Genomic DNA, 18,537 nt, shown 5'->3' on the forward strand with positions numbered 1-18,537 from the left:
CAATTCCACTTCAGCTGAACACTCTTAGCACCTGTGCTGCTTTGCTATGAACCTTGACATTTGAAGATAAGGAAGTCATTTTGCCTCTTTATAAAGTTTTTGATACAACCTCACTTGGACTGTTGTGGAAGTCTGGCCTCCTGGTTTCTGTTGTGATTCTGTGTTGAATACAGATTATGAAGACAGATTGAGAGTTTGTGTACTGAAGGCACTAACAAATAAGAGAAAGAAGGGATATGATTGGGACTTTCAACCTTCTGAAATGGTCATCTAGTATACCAGGAGATGGAATTTTTCATTTTATGAAAGGAGAGGATAAAAATACATCCATGGAAGTTGACAGTGAGTACAGATGAAGGAATTTTGAGCTAGATTTTTCTCTCACAAAGTGCATGATTGAAATGGATTGATATTGTATGTTGTGCATTAATTCAAGAAAAGGTATGGCAGCTGGTTTGGGTGATATATAGCCTCCTTAATGAGTCATACTCCCTGGAGGTCTTTCTTAATAATATTGCAACACGTTAAGGAAAAGTGCCTGTAAACTTAGTTGATCGATGAGAGAATCTTTCAATCAGGTGTTTCTAAAAAGAAAATCTATGCCATTGCATTAAGGAAGAAAAACAGTGTGTTGTTACTCTCAACTGGTTTTCTCTTCATTGTTGTAGAAGTGTTAGAGGGTTTGGTTTACAGTACAAAATCAGAGTGATGAAAGTGGGAACTCTCAGATAAACAGCATGGATTTGTTAAGGAATGGTCAGATTTCTGTTCTTTATTGCTCTTCCTGAGCATTTGTTTCTTTTCATAGACAATAGAATGGGCATATAGTTAGATCATATACACTGTTGAGAAAGAAGTCAAAAGACACCATAGTATGAAGAACAAACAGCCGTAGTGCCCACCTTAATAAGATATAGGACTTATTTTCACTACAGTGACTACAGAAATCCTATGGGGGCATACTTTCCACAAGCATATGATAGCAATCATTGGGAATTTCAGACCATTCTCCCTGTAGGCATGTAATTGAAGTCTAGGACTATTGTGGGGCAGACAATCCTTGACCTCACCCAGTGCTCTAGTTCATTCCCAGAGATGTTCAGTAGGGTTGAAATCAGGGCTATGTGAAATTCAGTCAAGTGTAGTGACATTCAAGTCCACAAACCATACAGTTACAACAGCAGCTTTATGATATTCATTGTCTTGGTCAGTTTTATAAAAATGCTACAAAGTGGGAAGAATTGCATTGTCCAGAATGTTTAGATACCTCTCAGAGTTCAATGTTTGTGGAATCACAAAGAGGCCCAAGGACAAACCAGGAAAAACAGAACCATACTATCACACTGCCACCTTCAAATTTCACAATTGGAATTATGCAGAGATGTTTGCCAAGCATCCGTCATACCCACACCTCTCCTTTTCTCTCTCTTTCTTTCTCTCTCTCTCTCTCTCTCTCTCTCTCTCTCTCTCTAGAAAGGGTAGCATAACACATCTTTCAAAACTTTCATGTCCCATTGTACATGTTCTTTGCACCACTGAAGATAACACTATATGTGTTAACACTATAGTGTTATCTTCAGTGGTAACACATATGTGATAACACTATATGTGAGACTTGCTTGTTGTGGTCCTGCCATGGAAGCCCATGTTGTGAGCCTTGTTTCTGAATGTTTTTGTGCAGATTCATATTTTACTTGATGCTCAGAACTGCATATTTAATGTGTTGGTGGACAAATGGCAGGTTTTACATAGTATCCTTTGTAGCACCCTACAGTCATGATCCGTGAGTGTGATAGGTCGTCTCCACTGTGGGAAGCACTGGCATTTGACTCCCTTCTCCTCCATCTCAGTATGGTGTTACTAAATGTTGACTTTGGATGGCTCAATTTGTTAACAGACTGATTAACAGTTAGGCCTACAACATGGCATCCTATCGCAATGCCTCTTTCAAACCCTGTGTTCTCTTCCAGCATCCATTTCACCTGGACACAGTTGCACTGACTTGGAGCATCATATGCCTCCAATTTTTACCTGCTACATGTTCATGTGACTCGTTACATAGCACAATGCACCTTGCCCGTGGGGGTGTGTCTGTTAACTTCTTTCCAAGCAGTCTATATTGGCCTGTAATTATTAATTTTTTTCTTTTTTATGTAAAGAAGTTATCACTGCAGTTTTTTGGTTTAGTGGTATTTTTACATATGAGGCAGAGGCATAATTCATGCAGAATTATGACAGAAGCATGCCTTCACAGTTTATCATTTTGGGTATGATTGGCAGAAGAGTCGATTAATGCATTTTGTTATCCTTGGGTCAAACCTAGGGGATGTTTTAAAGTAGTCAATTTTTGAGATGACTGCATTCAACTCTTTTGTTGATTTACAGAGGAAACAAAACTATCTTATTTTGTGTCTGAATAATGTTACTGTTCAGCTTTTCAAGAATGGTTTGCCTCAAATCTACAGTTTGTTTGAAAGCAACATTTAAATCAGTCCGTTAAATGCATTGCCTTGTTAAAGCACGTTTCTACAAAATATATTCATAATTACATAGCAATTTTATTTCGTTGATGTTGCCTTTTTCTTTCTTAACTTATGTATAGCTAGCCTAGCCATAAATACTGTTACAACTTGAACAGCATATAAATCTTTAATCTATTAATAAACCATTTGCAGCATTCAGCATGTACAAACCACGTGTATAATGTGTATATAGCAGCACTCAATGTTTGAAATGTTCCCCTTTTGCCTTCATGCATGCCCAAAGTCTATGAGGCCACATATTGTTGGTGGCATGCACAACATCCAACAGGAATGCTGGCACTGCTCACGCCAAATCCACCTTCTGGCTGGTGATGCTGGCATTTCGTTTCTTGCTGACTGCTCTCTCAAGCTCTGACCACAATTTGAAGTCCAATAGATTCAGATTGAACTTCCAGATGGTCTATGAGATGATGATATGTGGTTGGGCACATTCACTTCCAACCACTGTTGTGTGGTCCTTGCCTTCTGCAGGAACTGGGTCCTTTTGGAAGACCACTGCCTGCCATGAAACAAAGAGTATTGTATAGGGCTACACTTTAGAGAAGGTTTTGACCCCTTTCTCGCAGAAATGCAATTTTGATACCCCCCCCCCCCCCACTGATATATCACCCATCACTGATATGGGATGATGACCTCTCTGAATCCTGGGTGCTCTAGCAGGTGCTGTGCAACTACCCAGGGCATATACCCGAACGATTTGGCTCTTAAACAACTCTCTAATGGTGCAAATCTTCTCTTCTGTGAAGAAGATATATCTGTGTCTATTGTTCGTGTCCTGCAGAATGAGCTTTTAACTTCATCACCCTCTGCCACATAAGCTGTGGTGAGGAAGTGTCCAGTAGAATGACAGTAGGTGCTTAACCCCAGGTCATCAGTTAGTACATGTGACTTCATTCTCTGTGAAACGTTCATCTCTCACGACATTGCTTTCTTGAATTTTTGCAGAATTATGACAGAGGCATGCCTTCACAGCTCATACAAGCTGTTGCATCTTAGGTAGACCATGCTGCATCCATCTAATGCAACATGATCTGCCTGTTCTGGTCATACATCTTCTGTATTGTTATAAAGGTTAATAGTCTGATACACAAACAACCTACTGATGCTGAGTGTTTTTTAGCATGTTGAAAATAACAGAGTGCATTCCAGCCTTGTGAAGTGCTATTACAGCTACATGGGTCTCGTAATCTCCTCAAATGCATGTCAATCCATGTGGCTAGGCAACTCGCTCGCTCTCTAACTGATAAACGTGTGAATGTTGGCTGTGCACAGTGTCACTAATAAAACCATGCTCCTGGCAATTCTGTGGGCAGCGTAGGGCTGTGTAAGTTGTAACAGTATTTATGACGTGTGTGTGTGTGTGTATGCACATTAACATTAATCTGATTTTGTTTTTGTAATTATTTGCAGGTGGAAACACTTATGAAGGAATTTACTGCATTAGTGGAAAGGATGGATCGAACAACTGAGGAAAATAAAATGGTTTTTATTTTTATTAAACTTTAATAAATTAAGTCTGATGTTTAGAATATAATAGTGCTTCAAGAGCACTATTATACTCTTCAAAATCTAATTTTTAAAGTTTCTTATTATCAAATTCATAATATGTACCCTCAGGAATTTACAAGATATTATACTGCTTCATGAGAAGATGATGTAATCTTCTCATGAAGCAGTATATTCCATAAACTAACTTCCTATTGGAAGATATTTACATTATCTGTCAGTGGCACAGGATGTTGCTTCAGTCTTCTAATGCACTTCTTATTGTATCAATCCATCTAGATATTGGTCTTCTTCTGAGTCTTCTCCTGCCGTCCTAGCAGGAAAAAAGGCTTTCCTCTCCCATTCTGTTTAAGTGACCATATTACTTGAGGTTATCTCTGCTCACCCATCACTGATATGGGATGGGTGAGCAGAGATAACACTCCTGAATGCTAACAATATCATATTCCTTCCTAATATCCTCATTTTTAACATGATACTGCCATTGATGGTATCTGTTCACTCTGTAATCTTTCTTGGAATTCTCGTATGTATGGTATCCAGTCTTTGATCAAGTGTTTTATTTTTAACCTAGCTCTCAGATTCATAAGTTAAAATTGGTTTGAATACTGTCTTGTGTACAGCTAGTTTAGAGTTTTGACTAATTTCTTTTATTCCATATAAATTTATTCATTTGACTTCCTACCTTACCAGTTTTGATAATTCTGCTAATTAATTTGCCATGTTCACTAAAAATTGTCCTTAAATAGCTAAAATATTTTACTTGTTCTGCAGGTTTTTCCATTCTTATTTACATAGTCTTTGTCTTTTTATTGCTGGTTTTCATGTTAATTTATTTACAGCAGCTATTCAGTTTAGTAGGAATCCTGCTGACTTGTACTGGATTTATTTAGGAGTATAACATGTTTAATGTCACTTTTCTTCATATCATGATCCATATAGACAACGAATAACAGAGATGATAATGTGCACCACTGTCTCACTACTGATTTCACATCAAACTATCTTCCTTTACTTTCTTCAATTCTGATTGCTTGCTTACAACTTAGATATAGACTGCATAGTGTGCTCAATATAATGTACCATTTACACCACATAATTTGAGTGTTTTCTGGACAGATTATTTTTCTTAGTTCTCTACTTTCAAGTATTCTTGCATAACCAGGGATATTCAGTAAGGAAATTCTTCTATAATTCTCACATTCAGTTTTTATATCCCTTTTATAGATGAGTACTATGAGGATCTCTACTCGTCATTCGAAATTCTCTCTGATCTGACCTTCTGAATTATGCGTGCAGCCACTATAAAACTTTGACACCTCCATAATTGATTATTTCTGGCCAGATATCATCTGTTCCAGCGGCTTTTTCACATTTCAGATTTTAGTAACTTTTCTACCTCAAGTATTGATGTACTCCTGATTACATTCTTCTTGTTTCCTACCAACATGTTTTTGAAAGTAATTACTCCAAACATCTAGAAGCTTTTTCTTCAGTTACTGTGTCAATTTATAATCTCTGGTTCCTTTTACATTACTCTTTTCTCCACATCTAAACTTTGTTGATAGTTTCCATAATATTTTGTCACTCTTCTGATATTTATTTTCTGCATTCTTTAAAGTCTACCCATCACTTTTATTTAGTTAGTTTTACACATGCACTGCTTTGCTTTCTTGCATGTGTCTGTGTATTCTCTTAGAGCACATTCTGTGAATTACTTGCTGGAAACTTTCAATATGCTTGCAGTTTCACCATGTGCCTCTCTCTCTGGCATAATCAGTGTTTTTTAGGGTCTTCTACTGAATCTCCAAGGCTTGGTTCTTTTTTTTTAAAACTTTCATTTTTTTTCTTGAATAATATTTGTATATTTGAGTCTGAAATATTTTCAGGACTGGGGCAACTCATATATAGAAGCTAATGACTCCACAGTATCCCATAATGCAAAGCAGACATGTATCATGCTATGCATTATAGGAAGGGTCACTACCAGACCAGTTTCAACCTTTATTGAGGTGGAAAAGTAAAAGATTGCTCATCATAGGCCTAGAGTAGTTAGTATGAGGGGGGGGGGGGTGCAAGAGAGCCTGATGGTATTAGGAGAAAGAAAAGACAGATTAGAAAGAATGACAGATAGAGAAAATTACTCAGCTGTTTTATATCATCATATAGCCAAAGGCTATCAGTTTTCCTTTTTCACCAATCTCATATAGATGAACAACCAAAAGACTAATTGAAACTAAAGTGCAAGGATGACTGATATCCAGGTAGTTGAACTCATCTGAGTTAACCGCCATGAGTTGGCCTTCTCTGCCTGGGATTTCTCTCCAGTCATTTCCTACAATTGACTATAAGACAACATTGAATAAATAAGATGGAACTATTTAAAAAACCTCTCATAGCAAGAATATCCAGAATTTTATCTCTCCCTGGTGAATATTGCATAATGTGGGTGGTCTACACCATCTAGTCATAAATTTGATGTCTCCTAAAATGCTTCTTTCTAAATACAAAAATCTGACTGAACAATAAAATTTCCACAATACAATATTATAAAGCATTTGGATATCATATTGCTGGTTTTCAAATCTGTGTTTTTTTCTAACCTTCTATAAATGGTGAATTTTTTTTTTTTTTAACCACTATATATTATAAGATGATATAAATTGAGTTTAATAGTTCGGAGATTTTGGTACAGAAATGTTAGCCTACTAGTTTCACCATGTAACTGGTGGCTTCTATACAAAACAGCTTAAAGAACAAAAACAAGCTTGAATTACAACTAATATATAACCAAAGGATGAAAAATATCAATTTCATATGAACCGTTACACGAAATGCATGTAGCGTGTATGTTAGCAGTTGGTCAGTCATTGTTAAGTAGGTGTGTCCTATAATTGGCTGTGAAGTTGAACTCTGATGTGCTGAGTGATCTTATGAGTGATTTCCAGATGTCACCAAGGATCATCCCATGGTTTCTGTCGAGGCTACCTCTTGAGCAGATCACTACTGCAGATTCTTTTATTGAGCAGAGGGTGTAGTCGTCTTCTATGTATGGCATAGTACTTTTATACCATTCAGTATTGTGGTTTTTGTTGTAAAAATGGAAAGCTAAACCAGAATTGTCTTCTCTGTTGTTGTTTACATCTCCGATGTGCTCCTTTTGTCTTATTTCTAAACTTCTAGAAGTTTATCCTATGTAATTCAATCCATAAGAACACGGGATTTTGTAAACTCCAGGGTGCTTGTAGAAAGCAATCTTGTCTTTTGGTGACCGTAACATATTGCAAACAGTCTTTATTAGTTTGAAGGCAACTCGGTTGTCATGAGGCCTTAGCAGGTTGGTAATTCTTGATATTATCCAGCAAAAGGAATGAAAGTCTTGTAATAAGTTTCTTGAAAAGAAACTCATTACAGAACTTCCATATAGGTTCAGGGATGGGAGTAACAGGGTGTGAACCTATCCCATCATATCCTTCCCCTTCTCCAAATGTTTCTATTTTCACCCCCCCCTCCCAAAGCATTCTTTGCCCACCCTCAATAATAATAATTATAAAAAACCTGGGTTTTTCAAAAAAGATTCACATATCCCTTATCTCACCAATAATTCTCCCACACTGCTCTACCTCCACCTTTTCCAAAATCCCTTCCTTTCAATCATACTCCCGTCAAACAGGAGATGAATGTATATATCACGACATGCCAGAATGCCATTGAATAAGAAGACAGCCAGCAACATCCTATAAAGATATGTCGGTATTTTCTATGTTTATCGAATTTATCTATGTAAACTTCACTAATTCCCTAAAACTGTGTAAAAAGCCCATGATGACATTATAAAAATAGGCTAAATAGCCATAAAATTAATAATTATTTCATTTATTTATTGTAATTTTTATTTTTATTTTCACTAGAAGTCAGGCCAGTAGAATAACTGATGATCAAATCATTGTCTCTTCAGCATACTATGTGAAATGTAATTTAGCTTCTCTCTCTCTCTCTCTCTCTCTCTGTGTGTGTGTGTGTGTGTGTGTGTGTGTGTGTGTACAGGCTGTCCCAAAATTCACGCAAGATTTAAATTTAGCGCCATTTGTGCGGTAAAGTGTTGCCAATGAGAAAAAAAAGACAGCGTGACAGCTGACAGTTCAGGGTTATTAAAAATGGAGTGCTACACGAAAGAACAACGCATTTTCATTGTTGAGCAATATTTTAAAAATAATGAAGGTTTGGCAGCTACAGTTCGCAATTTTCATACAAAATATGGTCAGAATAGTGATTTAACTTCATCAACTGTGAAAACATTAATTAAAAAATTCAAGGAAACTGGATCAATTAGTGATCTTATACACTCTGGCCGTCCTTCAACAAGTCGTTCAACAGAAAACATCGAAGCAGTTCGTGAGAGTGTTGCTGAGAGTCCAGGAACATCAATTCAGCACCGTGGTCTTGAATTGGGCATTTTGAGAAGCTCTCTACAGCATATTCTCACGAAAGATTTGCATCTTTATGCTTACAAAGTTCAATTGACTCAAGAACTGAAGCCTACTGACCACACACAGCGAAGAGAGTTCGTTGAATGGATTATGGAACAACAAGTGGATGCTTATTTTTCGAACAAAATCATCTTCAGCGATGAGGCTCATTTTCATCTTGATGGCTTTGTTAATTGACAAAATTGTCACATTTGGGGTTCAGAAAATTCACGAGTGATTGTTGAGAAACAAATGCATCCACAACGTGTCATTGTTTGGTGCAGATTTTGGACTGGAGGCATCATCGGTCCATTCTTCCTCGAAAATGTGGCTGGTAAGGCAATAACAGTTAATGGTGCTCGCTATTACAACATGATAATCCAGTTTTTTGTGCCTAAATTGCAAGATATGGATGTGGACGACATGTGGTTTCAACAAGACGGTGCCACATGCCATACAGCCCGAGAAACAATTCAATTACTGCATGAGTCATTTCCTGGTCGTGTAATTTCCCGTTTTGGTGATCAGAATTGGCCGCCCAGATCATGTGACTTAACGCCATTGGACTTTTTTCTTTGGGGTTTTTTGAAGTCTAAGGTTTATGCCAACAAGCCCACGACCACCCACGCCTTGAAGGAGGAAATTGAGCGCTTTATCAACGAAATTCAGCCACATTTATGCAAAATGGTCATGGAAAATTTCGACAAAAGAGTGCGTATGTGCCAGCAAAGCCGTGGAGGCCATTTACCCGATATGCTATTCCATGCATAACCCTATACTGTATACTTTATGAATCAATAAGAAATTACAATTTTTAATTAAAAACCTGTGTTTTCTATCAAAATTACTTCTTGCGTGAATTTTGGGACACCCTTTATACACACACACACACACACACACACACACACACACACACACACACACACACACACACACACAGAGACAAGCTAAATTACATTTCACATAGTGTGTGTGTGTGTGTGTGTGTGTGTGTGTGTGTGTGTGTGTGTGTGTGTGTGTGTGTGTGTGTACACACACAGAGACAAGCTAAATTACATTTCACATAGTATGCTGAAGGAAATGTGGAATATATATATATATATATATAATCCAGATGATGACCTTAATATGAAGGTTGAAATGTCGGGAAATTAAAATAATTATTTATAACACAGTTGTAGAGTCCATAATTTGTGTAAAATGAATGCTGATCACCATGAAACACTAAAAGAAAAGCCAAATTAAATAATTGCTGCAACAAATTCAGTATGAAAATTGACAATAAAAAGACAAAAGCTATGAAAAAAAAAACAGTAGCATTTAAAAAATTAACTGCAGTTTCAGTAGTGAACTTCTAGAGATAATTACTTTTTTTTGTTGTTGTTATTGTTTAAGGACAGTGAAGATGTCAGTTAAATGTGGAAGTAGATAACAGAACATGTCTATTATGATGGGAAGATAATTTGAATAAATTTATATGGGATTGGTTAGAAATGAGCAAATTACCAAACTATGGAAGGCAGCATTCAAACATCTTTTAATCTATGGATTTAAAGACAAAAAAGAAAAAGAAACGATCAAAAACTGGAGACCAGAAATTTGAGAATTGTAAGTAACATTAGAGAAGTGAGCAGATACTATCAATAGTAGAACTATATTAAAGAAGATATCACCAAATAACTTGACATTATTACTCTTCAAGAATGTGTAAGCAGAGCTAAACCTAACAGGTTACATTTAGATGTGATAAATCATGTTCACTCAGACAAAATGATAAATCAAAGATTAACAAAACAAATGTTTTGAAAAAAAAATAGTAGGGCAAAGATCCAGATAAATACCAAGCTGATCAAATCGAAGACTTGACAAATAATAAATCAGTTTGGAAGAAAGTCACTGATTACAAATTAATTGCAAAATATCCTGTTGGGCTGTTAAATCTGAAACATTTCCTCCCACTTCATCTGAGGATGATGATGATAGATGGAAAAACCAAAGTTAAAGTAGTTATCTAATGAATGATAGTATTAGTATTACTATTTCTAGCAGTTTTGATTAATCTCTTGTTGAAATTAGTTCAGATATATACATAATACTGTGGAAGTAGAACATTTGTAATTTCTTGATATTTTCATATATATATATATATATATATATATATACGTGGAGGGGGGGGTCAGAAAAGTTCTGATAAACACCTAGAACAAAAATTAATTAATTTTATGTCTTCTTATATATCCCAAATGAAAAAGAACTGATTATTAAATTTGATGAAACATGGTGGTTAAAGAGTTTAAAGATATGTTCTTTCTTGTGGTTATATCAGTTGCTTTAATATTAATTATATATTTGGTTTAATCCTTTATCCAAGTGTAAGCAAACAAAGTTTGCACCTGAAGTATTTTCAGGACTGGGGCAACTCATGGTAAAGGTGGTATAAGTTCTCATCACTTGCATAGTATCTCCCATAATGTAAAGCACATCTCCTTGCAGACATGTATAATGCTGTGCATTAAGGGAAGAGGAAGAGCCACTACCCAGACCGGTTTCGACCTTTATTGATGTCTTTTTTTGTTCCAAGTGTTTATGAGAACTTTTCAACCCCCCTATATACTGCAGTGAGCTTTGGTCAGTTTAGAACTAAATGTTGAATTCAAAGGTTATGGGAATCCCTTAGTTAAATAATAAAAAAGTGGAGATTTGATAGTTCTTAGTAATGAATGGCTTGAAAACTTTTGATACACTTGTGTAATTCATGTTTTCAGTGTTACTTTGTTCATAATTTGTGATGATAAATGCATTTGTTTATCATTTGTGATGATAAACAAATGTGTTTATCTCTGTTGAAACTGATAAACAGAAATCAAGTATTGTTGTATGGAAAAGTAGAATCTTGGAGAAAATAGGTAACTAGCATTGTGCCATTGGGGTCTGTTTACTAGCCACTGCTGTTTGATTTATAGATTACTGATGTAGAAAATATTGTGTCCTTTTTGTAAGAAAATATTACAGTTCTGTACTACATTGATATGATTGGACTGCTGTCTATGATGTCTATGATGAAGTTAGGGATCTTTTGGTGATAATGATGCATTGGGAGTTGAAGTTCAGTGTGTATATATTGCAAAACATGTAGGCAAAATAGCTCAGTAGGAATACTTGATTGTTGAAGAATACACTAACAAGCAGAGATATTGAGTTATTATGCTTCTTTAATAAGGCTTTGATATGGCCACATCCAGACTACTGTGCAAGATTTGGTCACCTGGGTTTTATGGGGGCTGAGGCTGACCATGATGCGATAGGTCTATGGATTACTCATTATGAAGATACGGAAGATTGGTGGGTTATAAAAATTGAATGATAGGCAGAAAAGAGGGAATATAATAGAAACATATGTTGTTAAAGGGATTTTATTAGGATAGATGCAGAAAAAAGTTTTCAATGCATGCTTTGAAGTTAGAGAGCAAGAATTGCCTTCGGAAATTGTGTAATAGCATGATTAGAATGGTATGAAGACTAGTTTTTGCTTGGAGAGGAGTGAATCACTGAAATGGGTTGTTAAAGATGGTCAAAAGTGCTTTGTCAGTGAAGGAGTTCAAGAAGAAATATAGTATTGCATGAATAATAGTTAGCATGGGTCTCCTGTAACATGTCTTTGGACTTCATGGACTTGCTCAGATAATGATAAATCATTTCAGTATTGAATTCTAAACAGACTAACATCAAGTTTGTGTTGATTTCTATTTATATGTTTGTTTGAAGCTTGCAGTTAAAATATAGCTCTAAAAATGAAGCGCTGTGTGATAGGTATTATTACCTCTCACGCAGGTGCTTCATTTTTAGAGCCAATCAAATATTTTAAAATATATTTCAAAGAAAAATTCACAAATAAATGCTATTGAAACTTTAGTAGCTGCCTCCAGTCAGGAACTTCATAAAAATCAGTTAATGGAAATAAAAACTTTTTTTTAGTTGTTGGGTTACATTATAAACAAATTATGTTAAATATAAAGTAGTTTTTTAGTGTGCATGCTAAAATATCCTGTCTTCTGTTTTTCCTCCAACTCGAGACTATTTGTTGGGTAAGCTGGACTTAAATGCCATTATCTGAAAGTTATAATGCACTATGTTGATGAAACATCCACTTGAAACAAGTTACAGATGCAAAAATTGTATGTAGAACTTCTTGACACAGAACTCTGTTACATCGACCTCAAATGAAAAAGTTCTATGTTATATTAATATGAAGTTTAATAGTTTAAAAAAGCAAAAATTGTAGTTTCTAATTATGCACGTTCATACTCAGTTTAATTTTGTATAGCATTTCAATATAGTTGTTTATTTCATGCTTTATGTAGTTTGTGGAGTTCAGTATTTGAGAAGAAAGAACTAGTTTTGGAAATTTTCACTGCTGCTGACAACTGTATATTTCATTAAAGGTGACTTTTCCAGTATGCTGTTTAAGAATTCTAATTTTGCATTATTTAATTTTCTGTCAGATAATAAGTCAAATCCAAGAAAAAATAAAGCAGTTTGAAGAAGAACTTATCACATTAAGAAAACAGGCAGCTGATGTTATGGAAGATCATGAACTTTTAATAGTAAGTCTTTATGAAATTTTCTCAAGTATCATGTTTTGTATTTACTCTGTGATAAATAAAAAAAGAATATTGTCTGCTTCTTTGTAAATTATGATGGTAACCCATTTAACAGCAAAGTTTTGTGTGTAGCTCATCAAAAGAATCAAAATTTTGCCCTTAGCAGAGTTAAGTATTTAGTTGTGGTGAATTTTTTACTCTTATGTTAGTATAAACTGATGCTGCACATGTGATAATGTGCAGCATCAGCAAACGTGTAATAAACATGTGTTAATTGTTTCGCTTCATAAATACTGCTTAAAGCTAATTAAAAAGTTAATTATAAACATAGATTATACAATTAATCCAAAGGAAGGTTCAATGCTACATCTAAAATTTTCACACAGCTACTTTCTTTATCATGTAAGTAGGAATTCATATTGCTGGCTTGCATCAGCAGTTTACTGCTTCTCTCATACTTAACTTCCTATTTTGATAACTAATGGTCAGGTTCAGCATGTAATACTTCTCGATTTGATATACTGTTGGGTACACACATTTTCTTGTTACTTTTCTGTAGCCAGAAAAACTGTCAATAGTTAATAAAAAATAAAATAAAATAGTTATGAGGCCAAAGGTTTGTTGGAGAAGCTGATGAGAACTAGGATCCAGAAGTGGGTTGAAAACAATGATATTATCTTTGATGAATATCATGGATTTGCTAAAGTGAGGTCATCTTTTAGTAATCTACTTATTATATAAGGTGATGGCTTCCTTGCACACAAGAGAGGGATATACACAGTAGTATACTTAGATTTCACAAAGAAATAAAAAGAAGATAGATTACCTCATGATAAGTTGATAGTCAAACTAGAGCAGATGCAGTTGGATATTAGATTAGTGCATTGGATCAGAGACTGGCTATCTGATATGTATCAGCAAATTATGTATGGGAGGGAGCAATATCCAGGAAGAGGAAAGTCACTGGTGGTTGCCTCAGAAATCTGTTTTAGGGTCATTGCTGGTTAACCTGTATGATAATAATTTCAACGGGGATATTCAGTTGTTTGCAGGTGATGCAAAAGTTGAGATGAACTATGAAGAGTAGGGAAGATGTTGTGGCCTTACAAGAAGACTTGAATAGACTGAGTGAATGGGCATGGAAATGGGGGATGCGAGTTCAATGTTGCAAAATGTAAGGTTCTAAAATTTGGGAAACAAAGATGGGATGTAGAATTTATGCTTGGTGGGGATATATTGTTGGAGGTGGAGGAAAGAAGAGATCTGGGGGTGATAGTGGATAAGGATCTGAAATTTAGGGGACACAGTGCCAAAATTGTGAGGGACAGCACAAAGAATTCCGGGAATGACGTGGAGGACACTGACTTGTAGAAGTAAGGAGATTCTTGTTCCATTGTTATAAGGCTTTGATTAGGCCACACATGGACTTCTGTACACAGATTTGGTCACCAGGTTTTCAAAAGAACAAAGAGATGTCAGAAAGGGTCTAGAGACGACTTATTAAGGTAGTTTAGTTTCTGATCTCTGGAATGTCGAATATGAGGAAAGGTTGATAAGATGGAAATTACAGAGTCTAGTGGATAGGAGGAAGGGGGGGGGTGATATGATATAGACCTACAAATTAGTAAGGGGTTTTTATAGCATCAGTGTTGGAGACGTTTTACAGCAAAAGGTGAGAGATCATGGACGAACCAGAGGACATCCCTGGAAGCTGTATAGGGAGGGTGTGAGCAGGGGATTGAGAAGCAGGTTTTTTTTGCATGCAAAGTTGTGAATGGTTGGAATGCCTTGCCTAAGAGTGTGGTGTCTGCAGAGAATTTGAGTGTGTTTAAGGTGCGATATGGTGAGCTGTTTGTGTATGACAAAAGTGCCACCTAGATGAGTTTTTGACTCCATGGGGTCTTGGGATAATAATAATAATATTATATGCTAGTATTGGTAAGTACACAGTGGTCTAGAAAATCTTTTAAAGCACTTACAAAAAAAAAAGGGGGGGTGGTAGTTTAGATAATCCACACAAAGTGTCATTTTGACTAGAAATTTCAATATAGTTAAAATAAATATCCTTAATATCATTACCTAAATCCACATGCTTTTTGAGATATATAGAAATAAAAGATTATATGAGATATATAGGAATAAAAAAAATTATTACATGTAGAAAGATTTTTTTTTTCCTGGATTATAAAGTGCATTATACTTGATGAGACAGTATACTCTTTATTCCTTTACCCAAACATAAGCAAACAAAGTTTGTTCATGAAGTTAAGTTCCTTCACAACAGCGTTACTTGCATATAGAGGCTGTGGATGTCACACCACTTCCCTCAATATCTCATAATGCAAAAATGTTATGGAAAGGATTTCTACTGTGGTCTATTTAGACCTTTATTGAGGTCTTTCTCATCAGTGAGAACTAGACCCAGGATGATATCAATGTTAATCACTGCAATTAAGTCATGAATGCACTTTATATGGAGATTTCATTTGTTTGTGCTAGGATAAAGGACTAAACAAGAATACAATTTCTTTTCAAGTACAGTGATTATTTTAATTATGAATATAATAATTTAAGACAAACATTTTCACTATTTATCTTAAATTATTTGCCAGATTTGTCTGAAATGATTCTAGGATTATTTGATATAGCACATGTGCTGTATTTGCCAGATTTAAAAAAAAAAAAAAATTGACAGACTTGATATTCTATACATTTTTAAAGTCCCTGATTATTTTAATGCAGTAATTATTTTAGCTTTTTTTTTTATGGATAAATGCCTTTCTACAAAAGTTAGAGATTGGGCTTTAGAAAAAAAAAAAAATAGAATAGACTTTGCTGGTATGCATCTTTTTTCATGGAAGGACCATTGAAAATTACAGTAAACAAGAATTGATAAAGAAGTAAAGAGATAGTACACTCTCCAAGAGGCATGAGAGAGAGAGAGAGATCATGCCTCTTGCTAGTGCCAGGTACGAATTTAAGGTTGTTGAGGCTCTACAACTTGCAGTAGATTCCCCCCCCACCCACCCCACTGAATAAATTTTAGGTTTAACAATTTTCATGTTATTAAAATATACGTAGAAAATGCTACATTCATAGTGCTATGCATATGTTTTTTATTAATTGTTCAATTAAAAAAAAATCAGATATTTGTATTAATGAGAATAAACAGTTAATATCCACTAAACGTATAATAAAACAAAATGCATTATTTACATTCATATTTGTTAAAAAATAGACAAAAACAAATATAAAACACAGATGATTTTTGCTTCTAACAGAAAAATAAATTGAATAAATAATTTAATTAATGACAAACAATTATCGATTTAAATGATTCAAAACATTCTATATTGTTTCTGAATGTATGGTTCGTGTTGCTCTGCAATCTTTGATATAAAGAGATAAGTAAACATTTTATGTTATGGAGTGCCCTTGGATTAGAACGTCTTTTGACTGCAACTCTCTTTTTTAATTAAAAATTAAAATAAAAATTTAATGAAGTGATCATGTATATTATTATTATCCCAAAGACTCATTTAGGAAGTCCTTTTATCAAATACCACAGCTCATCACAGTTCCCAGGGATGACCTCTGGTTCTCCCATGATCTTCCACTATTTTCTGTAGAACCTCTCCAGCATTGATTCTATAACAACTCCTTACTAACTTGTAGGTCTCTATCATATCTCTCCCTCTTCCTCCTGTCCCAGACTCTGCAAGTTGCATCTTCTTAATCTTTCCTCATACTCGATATTCCAGAGGTTAGAAACTAACTTAGTCAGTCACCTCTGAACCCTTTCCAACATGTCTTCGTCCTTCTGAAAACCAGGTGACCAAATCTGGGCACAATAGTCCATGTGTGGCCTAATCAAAGCCTTATACAATCGAACAAGAATCTCCCTACTTCTACAAGTCAGTGTCCCCTAAATTTCAGTTCCCTATCTGCTATCACCCCCAGATCTCTTATTTCCTCAACCTCCGACAATATATTCTCACCAAGCATAAATTCTGCATCCCATTTTTGTTTTCCAAATTTTAAAATTTTACATTTTGCAACATTGAACTAACATCCCCATTCCTGTGCCCAATCACTCAATTTATTCAAGTCTTCTTGTAAGGCCACAACATCCTCTCTACTCTTCATGGTTCGTCCCAACTTTGTATCATCTGCAAACAACAGAATATCTCCATCCAAATCTTCACTGATATCATTAATATACAAGTTAAACAGCAGTGGTCCTAAAACAGACCCCCCCCCGAGGCACACCACTAATAACTTTCCTTTTCCTGGATATCACTCTCCCATACACAACTTGTTGATACTTATCAGATAGCCAGTCTCCAATCCAATGCACCAGTCTAATATCCAACCTCATCCACTCCAGTTTCACTATCAACTTATCATGTGGTAATCTATCAAAAGCCTTTGCAAAATCTAAGTATATTACTGTGTATCCTTCTCCTCTGTCCACGGAAGCAGTCACCTTATTGTAATAAGTAAGTGGATTACTAAAACATGACCTCCCTTTAGCAAATCCATGCTGTCCATCAAAGATGATACCATTGTTGTCAACCCAATTCTGGATCCGAGTTCTCACAAGCTTCTCCAACAACTTAACAATACCCGACACTCAGATAGGCCTATAGTTTGATGCTTGGGTTCGATCACCTTCTTTATGAAGTGGCACAATCTTGCCCTCCTTCCACTTCTTAGGAACTTGACTGAATGCAAGACTCGTATTAAAAAAAAAAATGTCTAGGAAGATGTCAACTCCCTGGCACATTCCTTCAGAATACGTGGTATATATATATTATCTAGTCCCACAGCCTTATTTACATCTAGTTTTCTCAACTCCCCATACACCTCTTTCTCACTTACAGTCAGTCTCTCTTCCCCATCATCAACTGCTCTCAGTCTCTCCATGAATATTGTCTACCTTTGCTGTACTTTTGGCAATAAAATCTTTGAAACTTGAAGAGAATGTAGATGTTGATGAATGAATATGATATTAGTGATAGATAGAATAGTAAGATGAAGCTGCATTGAATTTTAAAATTTAAAAACTGAGATATGAATAAAAGCGTTTAAATCATAGAAATAATAGGATACTATTAAAAGATGAGAAAAAATTGGGTAATGAATGATGTAATTAATAGTAAATACACTTTTAAGTTAAGTGATATTATCCCATATTGTTCCTTAGCCGAATAAGAAACTCAAAGAGTTTCATGCCGAATATAGAAACTATATAAAGTTCGGCGATTCCAAGCATAAGCAAATACCTGGATAGTGCAGCAACTGACCCTTGAAGGTAGTGCAAGCTGAGGCAACTCATGTCTAAGGTGGAGCAAGCTCCAATCACTATTCTTGTTATTTACCCATAATGTGAACTTATCTCCTAGGAGCTGTATTTCT

General features: G+C 35.4%; 1 protein-coding gene across 1 annotated transcript in view; it reads left to right on the forward strand.

The window, feature by feature from the left end:
* The window catches only part of LOC150110175 (uncharacterized), a 525,668-nt gene that overhangs the window by 17,259 nt on the left and 489,872 nt on the right, over nt 1-18,537 (forward strand). The window contains exons 3-4 of the mRNA XM_090391921.1: nt 3,954-4,025; nt 13,021-13,122. Of these exons, the coding sequence (XP_090248047.1) occupies nt 3,954-4,025; nt 13,021-13,122 (174 nt within the window). The remainder of the gene's footprint in view (nt 1-3,953; nt 4,026-13,020; nt 13,123-18,537) is intronic.

This window comes from Typopeltis vanoorti, chromosome 1, assembly GCF_054136105.1.
Source record: "Typopeltis vanoorti isolate ZY-2024b chromosome 1, IOZ_Tvanoo_1.0, whole genome shotgun sequence".
Taxonomy (NCBI): Eukaryota; Metazoa; Arthropoda; class Arachnida; order Uropygi; family Thelyphonidae; genus Typopeltis; species Typopeltis vanoorti.